Source organism: Macaca thibetana, chromosome 2 (assembly GCF_024542745.1).
Source record: "Macaca thibetana thibetana isolate TM-01 chromosome 2, ASM2454274v1, whole genome shotgun sequence".
NCBI lineage: Eukaryota > Metazoa > Chordata > Mammalia > Primates > Cercopithecidae > Macaca > Macaca thibetana.
Genome location: NC_065579.1, coordinates 148685542 through 148702378, shown reverse-complemented (window position 1 = coordinate 148702378; position 16837 = coordinate 148685542). Strand labels below are relative to the sequence as shown.

The following is a 16837-nucleotide window of genomic DNA, read 5'->3' as shown; positions in this document are numbered from 1 at the left end:
TGTGGGGAAACTGAGGTGACAGCAGGTAGGTCAGGTTGCAGTGTTTGGTGCCTACAGGATGAGGGTGCAGAGAGGAGGGCCGCAAGCTCCCACAGGGAGAGGGCACGGGAAGGAGCTATAGGGCAGGTCTCTGGGCCAAGGAGAAGCCATAAAGGTACATCCGTGTTGGATGGGAGACGAGCTCTGCCTGGCATTCCCAGCTGGGCCCGGCCCTCTACTGCAGGCCCTCGGGCTGGCTACCAGCTGAGAGCAGGCCACGCTGACAGAGCAGGGGCGAGGGCCCAGCCCCCATCTGCTGAGGGAGTTTGAGCTGCCTCCCAGTCCAGGGCTCGCCCAGCTCAACCCCCATCTTCCCACCAGTTTCCTAGGGGTTACCCTCAAACCTCCTGCACCCCGACTCTGTCACACCTTCTGCTCTTTGGGGCTGAGATGGCCCACACCCATTTCCTCCTGTCTCTCTCCCCAGGTGTCTGGCTCTCCCAGGCCAAGCAGCACCGTCATGCCCAGGTGACCGCAAATTCCAGGCCCACCCAGGAATACCCACGGGTGGAGCAGAGAGACGCGGAGGTGTGGATGGTCTCTCTTCAGAAGCTTTATTCTCCCTGGGAGGGGCACACCTCACCCAGCCAAGGGCTGCTGCTGACTGGACAGAGGGTGTCCCAGATGCAGACATGGGGTGCAGGCAGGAGGGCTTCCACTAGCCCCCAGGTGGGAGGTGCTGTGCACCCAGGCTGAAGAGGGAGGGGCCCAGCCGCCAGGGAGGGGCAGGGACTTTCTTCTCACAAAGACCTTTCTTCAGTATTCGAAGGTCACCGTCTTGACCCGCAGGTACTCGTTCAGAGCCGCCTCTCCTGTAAGACACCACAAAGGTCACAGCAGCTGCCACCACAGGCAGGAACCACTGCTGGGGGCTGCAAGTGTCTTATTCCTCAGCAACCGCGTGAGGGCAGCTCTGGCTCACCCCACTTCCAGGTGTGACGTCGAGGCCCAGCGAGGTCATGAATCTTACCCAGGTTATCCCTGACAGTGGATAGTGGGCCAGGACTCCCAGAATACAAAGCCAATCTGAGGCAGCCATTTAAGAATCTTCCCTGGCTCCCACCGCCTTGTCTGGACAGCGGGAAGCCCCTTCAGGCGGAAGGGGGTGGAGGACTTGGTGTTACTGCCCGGACTCACTGGCCCATCTCTTCTCCCGTGGCTGCCCCCAGCTATGTCTGCATCAAGCTGTGGCTGGGAAAAGGAGATGCCTCGCAGGGGCCTGAGGCCCCAGACCTTGGCAGTGCTATGTGGCTGGTGTGTCTCAGCCCCATGACAAGTGTGAAGCCTGGGGCTGTCTGACAGCTCCCCAGCAGCTCTGGCTGGCCCCAGGAGTGGCACTGCCCCAAATGCCACTGCCCTGTCCCTCTGAAGTCCTGGGCCTGCCCAGGCGGGCTCTTGGAAGGCTTGGCTTGTGGGCCTGTCCCAGGAGGGTGCTGGTCCTCTCAGCGGGACATGGGGACCAGGGTTGGGAGGGAGCCAGGGGAACTCGGGGAGGATTCATAAGGGGCTCAGATCATGTTGTGGGGACTTGGCAGCCATAGCCTTCCCTGGGTGGCCATGGGCCTCATGGATTCCCATGGTGGACACCAGGAAGGTGGCCTGGGAGAAGGCAGGAAGAGGAGGCAGACTGGGACACAGGAAGCAGGAGTGTCCAGCCTATACGTGCATGTGAGTCCAGCCCTGTGGGCACACATGGGCCCCTCTCACAGGCACCCTTGGGGGCTTCTGCAGGGCTTGAAAGATGGGGGCAGGGGGAGGAGAGAAAACTGGAAACAGTGACCACCCTTTGACCCTCAGCCTCAGCATGACCTTGCCTGTGGTCTCTGGGCTGGAACAGGAGCCTGGAGAGACAGGTGGGAACTCTGAGACAGCATATGGCTCCCCCGGACCTTGCCAGCCACCCCTGCCAAGCTTGCCCATAAGACCTGTCTAGTCCCCACTGCTGAGAGAGCAGAATGAGGCCCAAGGCTTGGAGCAGCCCAGGGAGAGAGGGCTGGAGCAGAACTCCATGCCACCCAGCGGACAGAGCACTGGGGGGCCTGCGCTGTGTGCTGGGGGACCCCGCCTGCTGCCGCCTCAGTGACTTCATCTCTACTGGGAGACTCGCAACACCCATGGTGTTCACCTGGGGGGTACATTCGGTCTCATGGCTCCTCTTTACACTAAGGACGCAACCTGAGCCCCTGACCATGGCCCATGGGCCTTCTATCTGGCCCCTCCCTGCCTCTCAGGCCTCCTCTCCTCCCTCCTGCTCCCCCTTGGCCCACTCCCACCACTCTGGCCTCTCTGCAACTCCACGACCAAAATTGGTTCCCCCAAGGACCTGCTGAACCCTCAGCTAGAAACACGGGCCCCTGGGTCTTCACGGCCAACTCCTCCCTGCCATGCAGCTCTGGGTAGCACAGGCGCCACCACACCAGAGAGGCCCCCACTGCCTCCTGGCCGGAGTGTCTCCCCCAGGCCACTCTTCTTGCCTTCTTCCCAGCACCACCCCTCTCTGCAAGCATCTTGCTCATGGACTTGTCACATGTTCCCTCTCAGTAAGAAGTGAGCCCTGACAGCCATCATGTTCAAGGCTACATCTCTGCATCTGGGATAGGACCTGGCACTAAGTGGTTCTGAACGGATGTTTGCTGAATGAATAAATGAAAGCAACCCCACAGGCAGGAGTAGGTTACCTAGATCTTTGCCAAATCCAGACTGTTTGAATCCTCCGAAGGGAGCGGCCACGTCGGTCTTGTTGTACGTGTTGACAAACACAGTGCCTGCCTGGAGCTTGTCACTGACATACAGGGCCTTGTTGATGTCCCTGGTGAAGACACCAGAAGCCAGGCCAAATTCCGTGGCATTGGCCCGAGACAGCACGGCGTCCACGTCCCTGGAGGGAAAGTCCAGGAAGAACTCCCTGAGGGAGGTGCAGACAAGAGCCTGGCCTGCTCTACACCCCAGCTGCATAAGACCTTCCGAGGAGAAAATGTGCCGGGCTGCCGCACCGGGGCAAGATGGGGTTGGGCTGGGCTGCGAGTGAGGAGGAAGGGCAGGGGCCCATATGCAGGCAGCCACCACAGGGGCTCCTGGATCATGGGGTGAGCCTTTTATTCCACAGACTGGGAGCAGGGGCCCAGAGAGGAGCCACTGGGTCCTCACATGCAGAAGGACCCACATGTGCCCTTGGCAGGTTGGGCATTCACCAGACATCAGTGATCTGGAGACTTACTACAACCATATTTATTGGCTAGGTGGCACTGAAGTCTCTTATTCTAATGCCATTGACATATGACAATAATTTCTGGGGTTTTTTTGATAGTTGGATAGTAAAATGTAAGGATGAGGCACGATTTTGCAGTTTGCTCCAAGGTGCTACGGAGATAAGGGGTAAGCCTGAGAAGTATCAGCATGGGCCTCTGTGGCCTCACTGTGAGTGGAGTACAGTTTTCCCTTCCAGCCCAGGCTGGCCTGGGTAACTTGCTTGATCACTAGGCTGTGGTGGAAGGGATGCTCTGGGATTCTGAAGAGCCAGATTATAAAGAGCCTTTTGGCTTTCACCTGGCCTCCGAGGGGGAACCAGGTGCCTTGGCAATCCCGAGGCTGCCACGCGGAGGAAGCCTCCTGGGAGACCCCCGGCAGCGTGAGGATAGCCACTCTGTCGCCCCAGCTGAGGCCAGATACTGCATGGAGCAGAGATGGGTTCGCCTCATTGAACCTAGACCATGAGTAAAATAAATCTCTGATTATTCCAAGCCACTCAGTGTGGGGGGTTTAGTGCACGGTAACAGACCTTAGAACAGAGTCCAGTGGGCTGCAAGAAACATGCCGGAGCACGTGGCAAGGGACAAGGACAGGGAAGGGAACTGTCTTTGCTCACAGGGGGACTCAAAGCCCCAGGTCTCTTCTCAGGGGTGTGGAGACTCAGCAGGCGGCCCAGGCGGGATGTCGATGGCTTGCACCCTGCCTGAGTTCTCCTCCTCACCGCCCATAGACTACCTCCCAAAGCCCACACGAAGACCCCAGTAACACGTGGGAGAGAGTCAGGGCCCTTGAGACATCAGCAGGATTCCCTACCCATCAGCAAACCGAGAGATGATCATGACAGGTCCAAAGGACTCCTCCTTGGCTATGAACATGTGGTCTTCCACATCTGTGAAAACAGTTGGCTCAAAGAAGAACCCTGCAAGAGAGATGGAGACCCGCTGTACATGGGAGACACAGTGACCGATGGTCCAGCCTCCCTGTCAGCAGGGCCTGGGCAGACACCTGCAGATGACCTGACATAAGCGCCGGGTCGTGGCACCCATGTGATGGGTGTCGCCATGCTACAGGTGGCTCTCCCACCTGGCATGTTCTTTGATGTGGGTCTCACCATGCTTCTAAAGGAGTGCTGTTGAGGGAAATGGGGCTGCAGGTTGGCAGGTGACAGAGCTGAGACCTGATCCCAAGTCCAATCTTAGTGCCAGAACCCATGGCCAAAGCAAAGACTGGAGCTTTTCTGGTGACAGCTAATCTACAACCTCCTAGATCGTTTGGCAGGTGAAACCTCCCAGGCAGCTCTGCCACTGACCCTGGTGGCTACAACCCATGGAGTAGGAGGAGGTGAGAGGGGAGGAGCTCTGGACACTGGACCTCCTGGGACTCCCTCCCTCTGCCCTTCTGGGGTCCCTACCAAGGCCCAACTTCATGCTCTCCAGTCAAGAAGGGACCACCTAATCCCAACCCTGGATGCAACCCCTACAGGCCCTGGTTGCCAGGGCAGACGCACTTCTGACAACTGAAATGCTTTCTCTCTCTTTTCTCTAGAGACAGAGCCGTGAGACCTGCTGCACTGAGGTCAATCCTGCCTGACCTCACTGAAATTCAATCCTGCCTGACTTAGGAATAATCAAGAGACCGGGAATTTTCTCACTCTAGTTTTTAGAGAAATAGAGAATTTCAAAAAACGTTACAAAGTTATTTAACTAATAAAATATTCAATATTTTTCATACATTTATAAATGACATTTTAACACTGATTACAATTGTGAAAATGTGACTCATGTACACACACAGTGGTTTATGTGGTCTGTGTTTACTCCACAGTCTTGTAGCACTTCTGCCGGGGCATGTGAGCCATGCTGACCACCCCTCTGTCGTCCCCTCCCCATCTACCTTGTACTCTCCCCTATCCCCTCTAGACCCTAAGAGCTGGTCTCCTGGTCCTTGGGCCACCAGAAAGCAGCCCCATCCCATGCTCTGCCGCTCACTCGGCTGTAGGAATTCTGCTCCTTCTCATACCCTCTCCAGGGTGGGGTGATGACTCCCCACTATTCCTGGTTCCCTGGTGCTGCTCTAACCCTTGCTGGCTCCCTAGCCCTGCTCCTGGCACAGGGCCTCCATCCCACCAACCCTGAACCCGGCCATCCTTGCCCTGCAAGGGCCCTGGTGATGCTCCTCCCACCCCATCTGCCTCATGGAACTCGCAGTCCAGCAGGAGTGGGAAGAGGGTAAGTGGACAGTGACAGCAGCAGTGCAGTGGTCACGAGAGCTCTGTTGAGGTGTGTGGTGCCTGGCACCCTGTGACATGGGCATGCCTGGGTTTGGATGTCCTGTGAGCTAAAGAAGCAGGAGCTCTCCAGGTGGGGACACTCGAAAGCCTCCACTAAGTCGAGCAGCAGCAAATGCATGGAGCCCAGGAAAGCACTAGAAACCTCTGGAGAGAATGAAATGTGGCTGCAGTACAGGTCAAGGGCAAGTCAGGCACAGATCATGAAGGACTCTGGCTGTAAGGTCAAGGAGTCTGAACTTGCACTGCTGGAGGGTGGGTCACTGCTACGAGGTCTTAACGGAGGAGAGGTCACCAGACCCTGGCAACTGTGTGAGTAAAGGATCAGCAGGCTCACAAGGCCACTTGGGAGGCTGCTGTGACACCGAGCAAGGCAAGATGCAGGGAGCCCGCACAAGGGTCAGGAGGCAGAGGAGGTCCAGAGTGGGACAATTCTCAGATTTTACAGAATCAGGCAAATAATTTAAATGGGGGTCACAGAAAGAGAAGAGTCAGGGATTCCTTCTTCCCTTTCCTCCTTCTTGCCATCAGATTAATTGAGCACCTACTCTGTGCAAGGCCCAGTCTAGGCACAAAGGAGCTAGGGGTGAGGAAGACAGTCATGGCACCTGTCCCTTGGCAGTAGCATCAACAGTTCATCCCTGTGGCTGCTGCACTTCTGGCCTGGATGACTCGATCAGACAGAGGGTCCTGGAGCAGCAGGTGTGTGTGTCTGGGCTCAACTCTGGCTGGGACATTGCAATGACCATTGAGTTTGAAGGGCCTGGGGAACATCCAGGTGGAAGTGTCCAGTGCTGCTGGCTATGCGGTGAGGAGCTCTGGGTGGGGTGGAGCCTGGAGGCCTGTATCTGGTAGGGTCTGAGCAGGGGAGAGATCCTGCAGGCGAACTGTCCCCCATGAGAGGTGCTCCAAGCTAAGGATAGGCAGGGATGCACCTGCATTGAGGGGACAGGTGGAGCAACGGCTGAGAGGTTAACAGCCAGTGAAGTAGAAGGAAAATCATAAAATCTAGTCTCTTGAAATCTATCGGGGAGAGACTCTCAAGGCTGTGGTGACAGTAAGGGCAAGTCAGAGTCCAGTTCAATACTGACTAAACCAGCACTGAATAATGCTCATCCCATTCCCGGGTCTGGCTGGTGCCCAAATAGCCAAGGCCCAGTCCATCCCAGGTCCCAGATGGGGCTGCAGCCTGACTGTGCAGGTACCCGGCCTTCAGCTCTCTCCAGTTCAGCTGGACAGGGAACCAGAGGCCATGGGACCTGCTGCCTCAATTGACCCAAGCGGGCCTGGCACACTGTGACTCACCTGGCCGAGGGATTTGATTCCCACCGCAGACCAGTGTGGCCCCTTCCTTCACGCCGCACTGGCAGTACTCCATCAGCTTCATCAGGTGGGCATGGTGATTCTGTGGCCCGTGGTCGGTGTCCCTGTCCAGCGGGTTGCCCACCTTCATCTTCCGCACCTCCTGTACCTGCAGAAAGTCCTCCAAGTCAGGCGTGGCTCGTTCTGCCACAGTTTCTGACAATGATCCTCACCTGACTCAGCTCTCGCGGCTGACCCCTGAGGAAAGTTCACACTCTATTCTAGCCTCAGGGCTTTCCGAATTCTGACTCTAAATCCACCTTCCAGTCTGAAATCCCAGATGGCTCCTATGCGCAGAGGAACAGAAGTCTCCAAGGAGACAGAAGCCCAGCAATAGATGGGCTGGGAATGGAGGTGCACAGGAGTGTGGGTGAGGAGGAGAGAGGCCGGTGTATTTGACTAGTTGAGGAGATGGGGCTCAGTACCACATGTATCTGATTCTGGTCCTGCACCAGCCTCATGGATCAAGAAGCTGAAAGAACTGTTTGTCTGGGGGACTCCAGGATGTGGGGTGGGTGGGATACACCAGCCCTGCTGCAATAGTCCCGGTGCTAAAGTGGGAAAGAAATTAAGTGGAGGGGAGGGGCCCAAGGCTCTAGTCTGCTGACCCTCTTCCTCCAAGGCCAGGGCATCTCACATCTTGCAAACTCTGCACCCCCAGTCAGCCCTAATCAGACACAGGTGTGACCCAAGCACCCGGGACACCCCTCTGCCCTTCCCACCAGGGCCCACTGAGTGCCTCTGACTGTCCGGTCTCCACCCTGTAGCCAAGCCCAGTTGCTTTTGTTCCTCATTCTCTGCTCCTGTCCTGGAGACCCAAACTGCGCCCCAATCTCTCTTGGATACAAAGGACAAGCAGCCTACTGAGCCTCCTGAACACTGGCCTCACTTCCTTTATTTGGGATTGTGACTGTCCTGAGAATTATCCCTGGGACAATGGCCCTTGCAGTCACCTGACTGTGGAAGTCTCATGACTCCCTTAAGATCCCCAGACAGGACCTTGTGTGCACAGCTCTATGTCCCCGCAGCCACACTCCACCCATGACTGCCACTTTATCTCCAGTAGTCCCTGGGTCTGTATCCTGGTCCTGCTATTCCTGTGCTGGGCCCATCACGGCAATGGGTCTCGCTTGGCCAGGCAGGCCAGCTCCCTAACTACGGAAGATGAGCTTGTGCCTCCCATCACGTGGTAAAGTCCGTTTCCTCACCCCTTAAATCTGGGCCAGCCTGTGACTTGCTTCGGCAGCACAATGCATGGAAGCAATGTTTCGTGCATTTCAAGAAGCCTCTCAGCTTGTGCTGTCACTCTCAGGAGTCCTGCCACTGTCCACATGAACATGCCCCAGCACATGCTGCAGAATACAGGCCCCTAGGGCAAGGACAGCTGTCCCACGAAGCTGCCTGCTGCCCTGCTGCCCCCGAGCCTCACTGCAGATGCTTGGGCAAGCTCTGACAAACCCACGTGAGCCCCAGCGAACTCCAGCCTAGACTGCCACTGCTGCCCACAGAATCACAAGCTGAGGGCAGGGCTGTCATTTCCAACCACTCTGTGTTGAGGCTTGTTATACGGCAAAAGCTTTTCCAGCCCCTCCCAGAAAGTCCTTCCTTTCCCCACTCCTTCCGGACTCTGAGCCACCACCCTGGGTCCAGCGCCAGCTCTCCTCCAGGGACCCCTCCCTCACCCCTCCGCTCACGGGCCCTCTTTTTCCCTGGCTTTTCAGGCACCATCTGTCTGAAACCATGTGTGGAGGTTGCTGGTTGTCTCTCCCGCATCCCTGCCGCTACCTGCTGGGATCAGATGCTGCTCTCCACAACCTGGGGGTGGTGGGGGGGCCCTTCGCGGAAGCTAAGCCAACCTCAGCTTGCTCCACCCCTGGTATCATGGCCTGGATGAAGGATGGCTGGGGCCTGGCTCATGACAACCCCACAATGTTTTCTAACAGAGGTGGTGAGGAAGGAGTCATGTCCTGCTCTGGCTCCAAGTGGTGAGAAGGTAATGCTGGTGCCGCCAGCCCCATACTCCCCACCATATCCGAGCTGCTTGGAGAGAATGATGCCAACCCGTCGAGGAACCGAGAAGCCAGACATTACAAACCTCCCAAGGGGACTCAGGACCACCGAGGCCAGCATCAAGCCTGCTCTTCCAGGCGTGGCTGAGTGAGTGGATAAATCTGGTGGAAGACACTATCCTGTGCCCACCAGATCCCCGAGGCCATGCAAGGTGGCTGCAGAACCTGATGGGAGCTGCTGGCCCCTACTGGCGGCCCACAGCCAAGCCTACCTGCCACAGGGGCCCGCAGCCTGGCCACTTGGCCCCAGGGGCATGCCTATGTAGGGGGATTTGTGCTCCAGGGCCCATGTCCATGGTCAGACCCAGGCTGACCAGAGACCAGGCCCTTGCTCCATTCTGTCTGGTCCTCCCCTGGTCCCTTCTCCTTCCAGGCTTCACCTAAGAGTCCACTCTGAGTAAACCACATGCACCGAATTCTTGCCCCAGGCTCCACTTCTAGGGAGCCAACCCAAGACAGGCCCTTTTTGGTGATGTCAATTTGAGCTACAGGTCTGCTATTTCTTCGCGAAATAATAAAATCCAGTGAAGACTCAGCACAGCTCCCGCTGTGAGTTCCCTGACCCCCGTGGGCAGTGTCCTCTAGGAGGAGCCCAGCCTCACTTAACCCCTGCCCTGTCTCCCCTCCTCCAACCCCCTCCAGCCAGGCTGCTGTCCCGGTGAACCAGCAGCCCACAGACCCTGGGGCAGGACTTACCACCCTCCGCACGAACTCATCATGAATGGAGTCCTCCACAAACAGCCGGCCTGCTGCAATGCAGTTCTCTCCTTTGTTGAAGAAAACAGAGCTCATCCCCTTCAGAGAATGGACAAGAACACCAGGTCACTGCTCCTCCTGGGACACCAACCCCCTGCTCTGCCAGGGCCCAGCTGCCCTTTCTCATTGGGAAGGGAGGCACGCATGTGTCCTGACCTCCTCCTGTGGGCCGCACTCAATCCTCAGTCACCTCAAGAGGAGAGGTGAGACATAACGGTGTGGGAAGTAAAGACGCTGAGGCCCATGCAGTGACAGAGAGACACCACGCCCCAACTCCTACCACTGGAGGACAAGGCCGCCATCTATACTGCAGAGCATGGGGACCAAGTGGGAGTGAGCCTCGGCCTGCCTGAGACCCTCCTGCACCCTGGGTGGGCTCGCTGGGGTGGCCCAGAAGGTGCTGACTCCTGTTTCAGAGTCTACATTCTCGGAGCTGATAGGAGAGATGCCAGCCGTGTGTGTAAGCACGGAGCAGGTGGCGGGTGACAGGGCAGAGGGTGAGACACAGGCAGGCAGCCCTGACGGGGGTGGGTGAGGGGTGGGGCAGCCCTGGCCCAGGGAATTTCCAGCAGCAGTTCACAACAAAGGCCCTCAGAGGCCGCAGGCAGCCTGCTTTTTCAAACTTGCCTGCTGTGGGAGACCCAGGGGAGGACGGAGAGCCATGGTCAAGCCTGGCTAGATCCCAGGGCTGATGGGTTCACCTGGGCCTGTGAACAAGGCCCTTGCCTCCCTCAGTTTCTCTACCAAATAAGGTTGGACTCCCTTTCACACCCATGCTAGGGTGTCAGGCCGTCTTCCACGGCACAGTGGAACTTAGATAGGGCCGGGGGCATATTTGGGGACCTGGCAGAATGTGGCCTTACTGGTTTGCTCCCACAGGAGTGAGGACAGGACCAAGGCAACAACAATACTAACGGTAAGAACAAGGACCAACACATGTGTCTTACGTGGCACTTGCCACTAATCTAAGCCCTTCAGACATATTCGTTCTGCAGCCACCCAGGAGGTGGGTATCACCATGGTCCCTACCCACAGGTGGGAGCACAGACGCCAGAGAGGTTAGGTAACTTGCTCAAGGCTGCCCAGCAGGTGAGTGGTGGAGCCAGGTACATGCACCCACGGCCACCGGCAGAGAGCGTCACTGTCAGCAGGGCTGGGCCCAAGTGCTCAGAGTTCTGCTTTGCTCTTTTATTTTAAAAATACACATTTTATTGTGTATATTTGAGGTTTACAGCATGAAGTTATGGACTACATATAGATGGTAAAGTGGTTACCATAGTGAAGCAGATCAACACATCTGATTTGCCCTCTCACCAGACAGAAAAGGGCGCCATGCTTATTTCAGAACAGATGGAACTGTGGCGTGTGTTTCCTGATTTCATATTGATATGTAATACACACACACATATGTTATAGGCAGTTGATCTCAGCTATCCTGGCAGTTATGAAACTTCTTGGGAAGTATGTTTGGAGGGCACATGTCTTTCTTCACTAAGTCTGCTGCCTGCCATGCTATGCTTGTGGTGACACCATGGACTCCACCAGGGCTACACGTGTGAGTGTGGCTGTGGAATCAGAGAGACCCTCCTGGGCTCCACGGTCCCTGTCCCCACTTGCTGTCCCTACCCCCTCCAGGCCCGGCCCTCACCATCTGCACAGCCTTGTTGAGGTCACAGTCAGCAAAGATGATGAGGGGTGACTTCCCGCCCAGTTCCAAGGACACCTTCTTCACGTTACTTATGGCACAGCTGCAAGGAACAGAGGGCTGGTGGGGCCGGTCCCTCCAGAGCAGGTAGGGGCATTGGGCCCCCAGGTGGCAGGGACCTGGGCAGGCTCAAAGCATGCTTTGTTGCAAGAAGCAAGACCCAGCCAGTGCCTCCCCACTCCCCCCGCCCCTTGCGGCTTCACACAGCCACCTTCCTTTCTTTCCTGGCCCGTATATACCGGGCCTGTGCCCCGCTGCCCCCTGGACTGCCCTTCCTGCTGCATGCTCCACACCTTGTTTCCTGCAGGCCTGTGTTCCCTTCTCTGGGGTGCCTCCCTGATCGACCTGTATAAAACCACAGCCTGCCCGCGCACCCCATCTGCTGCCCTTTGCTCTATTGCATGTTGACCTCTGACCCCATCTGCAGAGCATGAGCCTGGCCAGGGCAGGCACGCATCTGTCTGGGTCATACTACAGCCCCAGTGCCAAATGCAGTGCCTGTACGCAGCTGGTGCTGCACAAATTAAGGATTACAAAACAGCACCATCAGCTGGTACAGCTGCAGGGGCCCAGAGGCTGTGGCACCTCCCTGTATTAGCAGCAGAGCAAACAGAGAGAGGCTGGGAGTCATGAACACATCACATCAGTGGGCAAGAAATGCACTGCAGGGATGCTGTCCTCAGCCGGACACTCAGTTAACAGCCGGCAGGTAGGAGACTCCACTGGGGAGGAGAGGCCTCCTCTGCAGGAGCAACCCAGGGAGATGGCCCCCATCTCAGCTGCAGGTCCGGGTGACATGGCAGTCTGGGAAGAAGAAAGCAGCAGAACCAGGGATGCTGGGGCAGGAAGCTGCTCAGAGCTCTGCTTTGCTCTTCTTTTTTTTTTTTTGAAATAAATTTTACTGTGTGTATTTGAGGTTCATAGCATTTAGTTTTTTAGTTTTTTTAGTTTTTTATTATTTTATTTATTTTTTATTTTTAGATGGAGTCTCACTCTTGTCGCCCCAGCTAGGGTACAAAGGCATGGTCTCGTCTCACTGCAACCTCCGCCTCCTGGGTTCAAGCAATTCTTCTACCTCGGCCTCCTGAGTAGCTGGGATTACAGGCACGTGCCACCATACCCGGCTAATTTTTGTATTTTTAGTAGAGATGGGGTTTCACCATGTTGGTTAGGCTGGTCTTGAACTCCTGACCTCAGGTGATCTGCCCGCCTCGGCCTCCCAAAATGCTGGGATTACTGGCATGAGCCACAGCACCCAGCTTCCCCGCCCCCCACTTTGAGATAGAGTCACACTCTGTTGCCCAGGCTGGAGTGCAGTGGTGTGATCTTGGCTTACTGTAACCTCCGCCTTCCGGCTTCAAGTGATTCTCCTGCCTCAGCCTCTCGAGTAGCTGGGAATATAGGGGCATGTGCCACCACACCTGGCTATTTTTTGTTTGTTTGTATGTTTGTTTTGTAGAGATGGGGTTTCACCATGTTGGCCAGGGTGGTCTCAAACTCCTGGCCTCAAGTGATCCGCTGGCCTCGCCTCCCAAAGTGCTGGGATTCCAGCACGAGCCACCATGCCCAGCCTAGTATTTATTTTTTTATATAAAATGCTCAAATTGAGGTAGTTTTGTTTTTTGTTCTGTTCTATTTAATTAATCAATTTTTTTTTTTTTTTGGAGCCAGGCTGTCTTTGTTGCCCAGGCTGGAGTGCAGTGCATGATCTTGCCTCATTACAGCTTCCACATCCCAGGCTCCTCCCACCTCAGCCTCCCAAGTAGCTGGGACTACAGGCATGTTCCACCACACGCTCGGCTACAGCATGACGTCATGAACTACATATCAATGGTACAATGGTTACCACGGTGAGGCAAATCAACATATCTTGCCACCCAAACCCTCTGTCCAGCTCTGGAGTGCTCAGAACTGACATTTCCTGAGCCCTCACCCCGGACTTGACTCACCTGTGCCCAGATGTGACTACAACCTACACACCTCAGAGGAAGAGACCAGCTAGGTTTTGAATCAGGAGAGGCAAACCTGCTGTGACTACTTGCAGTTACCCCATTCCCCTACCCACATTACTGAAAGTGCAGGTGCCAAAACCCACCGCCAAAAGTTCAGTGTCAGGGCTGGGGCAGGCTCCAGTGTCAGTCAGGGCTCCAGCTGCTACCCTGTGGTCTGGCCCTGGCTGGCTCTCCCAGCTTGTCGGTGATGGAGACGAGAACTCCTGCACTGTCAAGCTGCTGTAATGGAACTGGTGGGGGACCCAAGGCATGAGTGTGACCCAGGTCATATTGTGGTTTAATGACAGAGCCTGGGAGATGACACCAGTCAGTTTGAAGCCAAAGTCCAAGAATGAAGACGTGAATTGACCTAGATCACTTCTGTCCATAGAAATAGAATGAAAGCTTCAAACACTAGCCAAATAGATGATGGGACTTTTTTTGATGGTAGCCACATTAAAGGAGCTTGAGACCAGGCTGGGCAACATAGCAAAACCCCAGCTCTACAAAAAATAAAAAAACTTATCCAGGTGTGGTGGCATGTGTCTATAGTCCTAGCTACTCGGGAGGCTAAGGTGGGAGGATCGCATGAGCCAGGGAGGCAGAGGCTGCAGTGAGCCGTGATCATGACACTGCACTCCAGCCTGGGTGACACAGTGAGACTCCATTGAAAAAAAAAAAAAACCTGAAAAGAAACAGGTTTCTTTTATATTAATATATAATAATAAAATACTTTATTATATTTTATTTAACCCAATTAATCAAGAATATTATCATTTCAACTTGAAAGCAATATAAAAACTTAATGAAGGCAGAGCACAGTGGCTCACGCCTGTCATCCCAGCACTGAGATGGGAGGCCAAGTCAGGTGGATTGCTTGAGCCCAGGAGTTTGAGACCAGTCTGGGCAACACAGTGAGACCCTGTCTCTATGAAAAACACGAAAAATTAGCTGGGCTTGGTGGTGCATGCCTGTAGTCCCAGCTACTTGGCAGGCTGAGGTGGGAGCATCACTTGAGCCCAGGAAGTCAAGGCTGCAGTGAGCTATGATGGTGCCACTGCACTCCACCATGGGTGACAGAGCAAGACCTGTCTCAGAAAACAAACAAACAAAAAACATCCTGTTAATGAGCCATTTCAGTTTTTTGTGGGTGCTCAGTTCTTGAAATCCATGTGTGTTTTACACTCTCAGCACCTCTCAATCCAGTCCCTTGCGGGTCTGACAGTGCTCCGCAGGTCTCCGTCCAGGCCTCCCAGGGCTTTGTCAGAAAGGCAGATGCCTCTTCAGCGTTTGCATAGAGCCCAGCAGGGCCGCGGAAGTGGCTGCGCCCTGGAGCTTGAGAAGCAGGACACAGCTCCTGGGACAGCACTGCCATGTTCCAGGCGCAGCCTGCGGCAGCCCCTCCTCTGCCCCACCCCCAGCCACGCACCTTTTCATGATGTGCTTGCCCACCTCCGTGGAGCCTGTGAACCCAATTTTCCTCACATCGGGATGGTCTGAAAGTCTCTGGCCGATCAGGGAGCCTGTGGGTGGGAGGGAGGGGGGAATCAGGGCAGTCCCCCTGGTGCTGGGGAGGCAGGAGCCCACCTCCAGGCCTACACAGGTCCACTGGGAGTCTGGGGCCCTCAAAATGCTCCCCACATGCTTGATCCCCATGGTGTCTGGGGCTCGTGGAGCCTCACTCCCTATTAGGGGCTGAACTGTGTCCCCTAAAATTCATATGCTGAAACTCTCACCCTGTGTACCTCTGAATGGGGCTGTGTTTGGAGACGCGACCTTTACGTAGGTGATTAAGGTAAAATGAGGTCATTGGCATGGACTCTAATCCAATCTGACTGGTGTCCTTCTAAGAAGAGGGGATTTGGGCAATGACCATGCGAGGACACAGAGAGTGGAGAGGAGAGCTGTCCGCAAGCCCAGGAGAGAGGCTGCAGGAGAAGCTGACGCTGCTGACACCCTGATCTTGGACTTCCAGCCTCCAGAACTGAGAGATGATAACCGTCTGTTTCTGAAGCCCTGGTCTGTGGGGCTTTGATGTGGTAGCCCAAGCAAACCAACCCACTCCCCACATGGTTTTCCACCATCACGCAGACCCCAAGGTGAGGGCACCAAGCCTTCAGCTCTTGTAGGGGCTCAAACAGAGACCCAAGGATGCCTGACCAGGTCCCTGAGGGGTGTGGCATCCTGAGCATCACAGACTCTAAAACACCCGCCCTCAGGTGAGCCAGCCACAGAGGCCTTGCCACCTGCCGTTCCTCCCAGGGAATGCCGTGATTCCTGCCCTGTCCCATGCCCCCAGCCCCCACTCTGAGCCGCGCCCAGGACAAATCCTGTCCCCAACCTGGCTAAGTCCTTTCTGTCCCTCAGGTCTCCATCTTAATGAGACTTCAGAGTGGGCTCCCGGATGCTGCCTCCTCCCAGACTGAGCGTAGCTCCCCACTTAAGTCACTCTCTTGTTTTGGCTTCTGACACCGCACCCTCCTAATTCGCCTCTTACTTCTCTGACGGCTCTTTTTCCATCTCCTTTGCTCACCTAACCTTAAAATATCCAGCACCTCTGGCTCCGTCCCAGGCCCTCTTCTCTCCTCAGTTTACGCTGTGTGCTCAGCTGATCTCACAGGCTTCCAAGGGCCATCTCAGGTACGTCACCCCCCGAAATCGGCCTCTCCAGTCAAGCTCCTCTGGGATCCAGATCCACTGGTTACTCCTCTGCCTGCGTGGCATCTGCACTTGGATGTCTTCTGGCTTCTCAAATTCAACAGATTTGAAACTGAACTCTTAATCATTCCCCTAGACCTGCTCTTCCTCCAGGGTTCTCCATTTCAGTAAACAACTTCTCCTTGCAGCCAGCTGGTTCAAGCCAAGAATCCAAGAGTCATTCTTGACACCTCCCTTCCCCATCCCATGACTCACTCAGTCCAGAGCTCCTGCACCTATCCAGTCCCTTCATCTTCCACCACTCCCCTGCCTCCAGCCTTGTAAAATTCACATGCCCAGGCACACCTGTGAAGGTTCCAGTTTGGCAGGTTTGGAATAAGACCCTTGTATCCTCCCTCTATACACAGTTAAAGCTCTACCAGTGATTTTGATACTAACTCCATTCCACCACTCCCCATTAAATCACTGTTTTGGGGAGAATACATTTGCAAAATATATATCTGCTAAAGAACTGATGTCCAAAATATACAAAGAACTCTCAAAACTCAACAATAAGAAAACAACCACTAAAAACTGGGCAAAAGACAGAAATAAACACATCATCAAAGAAGATAGACAGATGGCAAGTAAGCACATGAAACAGTGCTCAATGTCATTTGTCATTAGAGAATAAAAAACTAAAACAGCAATGAGATACCACTGAACAGCTACTAAACAACCA

The 16837-nt window shown here is 55.2% G+C and overlaps 1 protein-coding gene across 2 annotated transcripts in view; it reads right to left on the bottom strand.

The window, feature by feature from the left end:
- Positions 1–579: 579 nt before the first annotated feature.
- ALDH1L1 (aldehyde dehydrogenase 1 family member L1) overlaps positions 580–16837 on the bottom strand; it is an 81313-nt gene continuing 65055 nt past the window's right edge. Inside the window, exons 17-23 of one of the 2 annotated variants that reach the window (XM_050781623.1) lie at positions 14888–14981; positions 11411–11510; positions 9703–9801; positions 6881–7046; positions 4102–4207; positions 2718–2917; positions 580–851 (exon numbers count right to left, since the gene is read on the bottom strand). In XM_050781623.1, the coding sequence (XP_050637580.1) occupies positions 796–851; positions 2718–2917; positions 4102–4207; positions 6881–7046; positions 9703–9801; positions 11411–11510; positions 14888–14981 (821 nt within the window). In that variant the 3' untranslated portion in view covers positions 580–795. Of the gene's footprint in view, positions 852–2547; positions 2918–4101; positions 4208–6880; positions 7047–9702; positions 9802–11410; positions 11511–14887; positions 14982–16837 lie in introns of those variants that run through there. The other variant, XM_050781622.1, reaches the window with a different exon arrangement.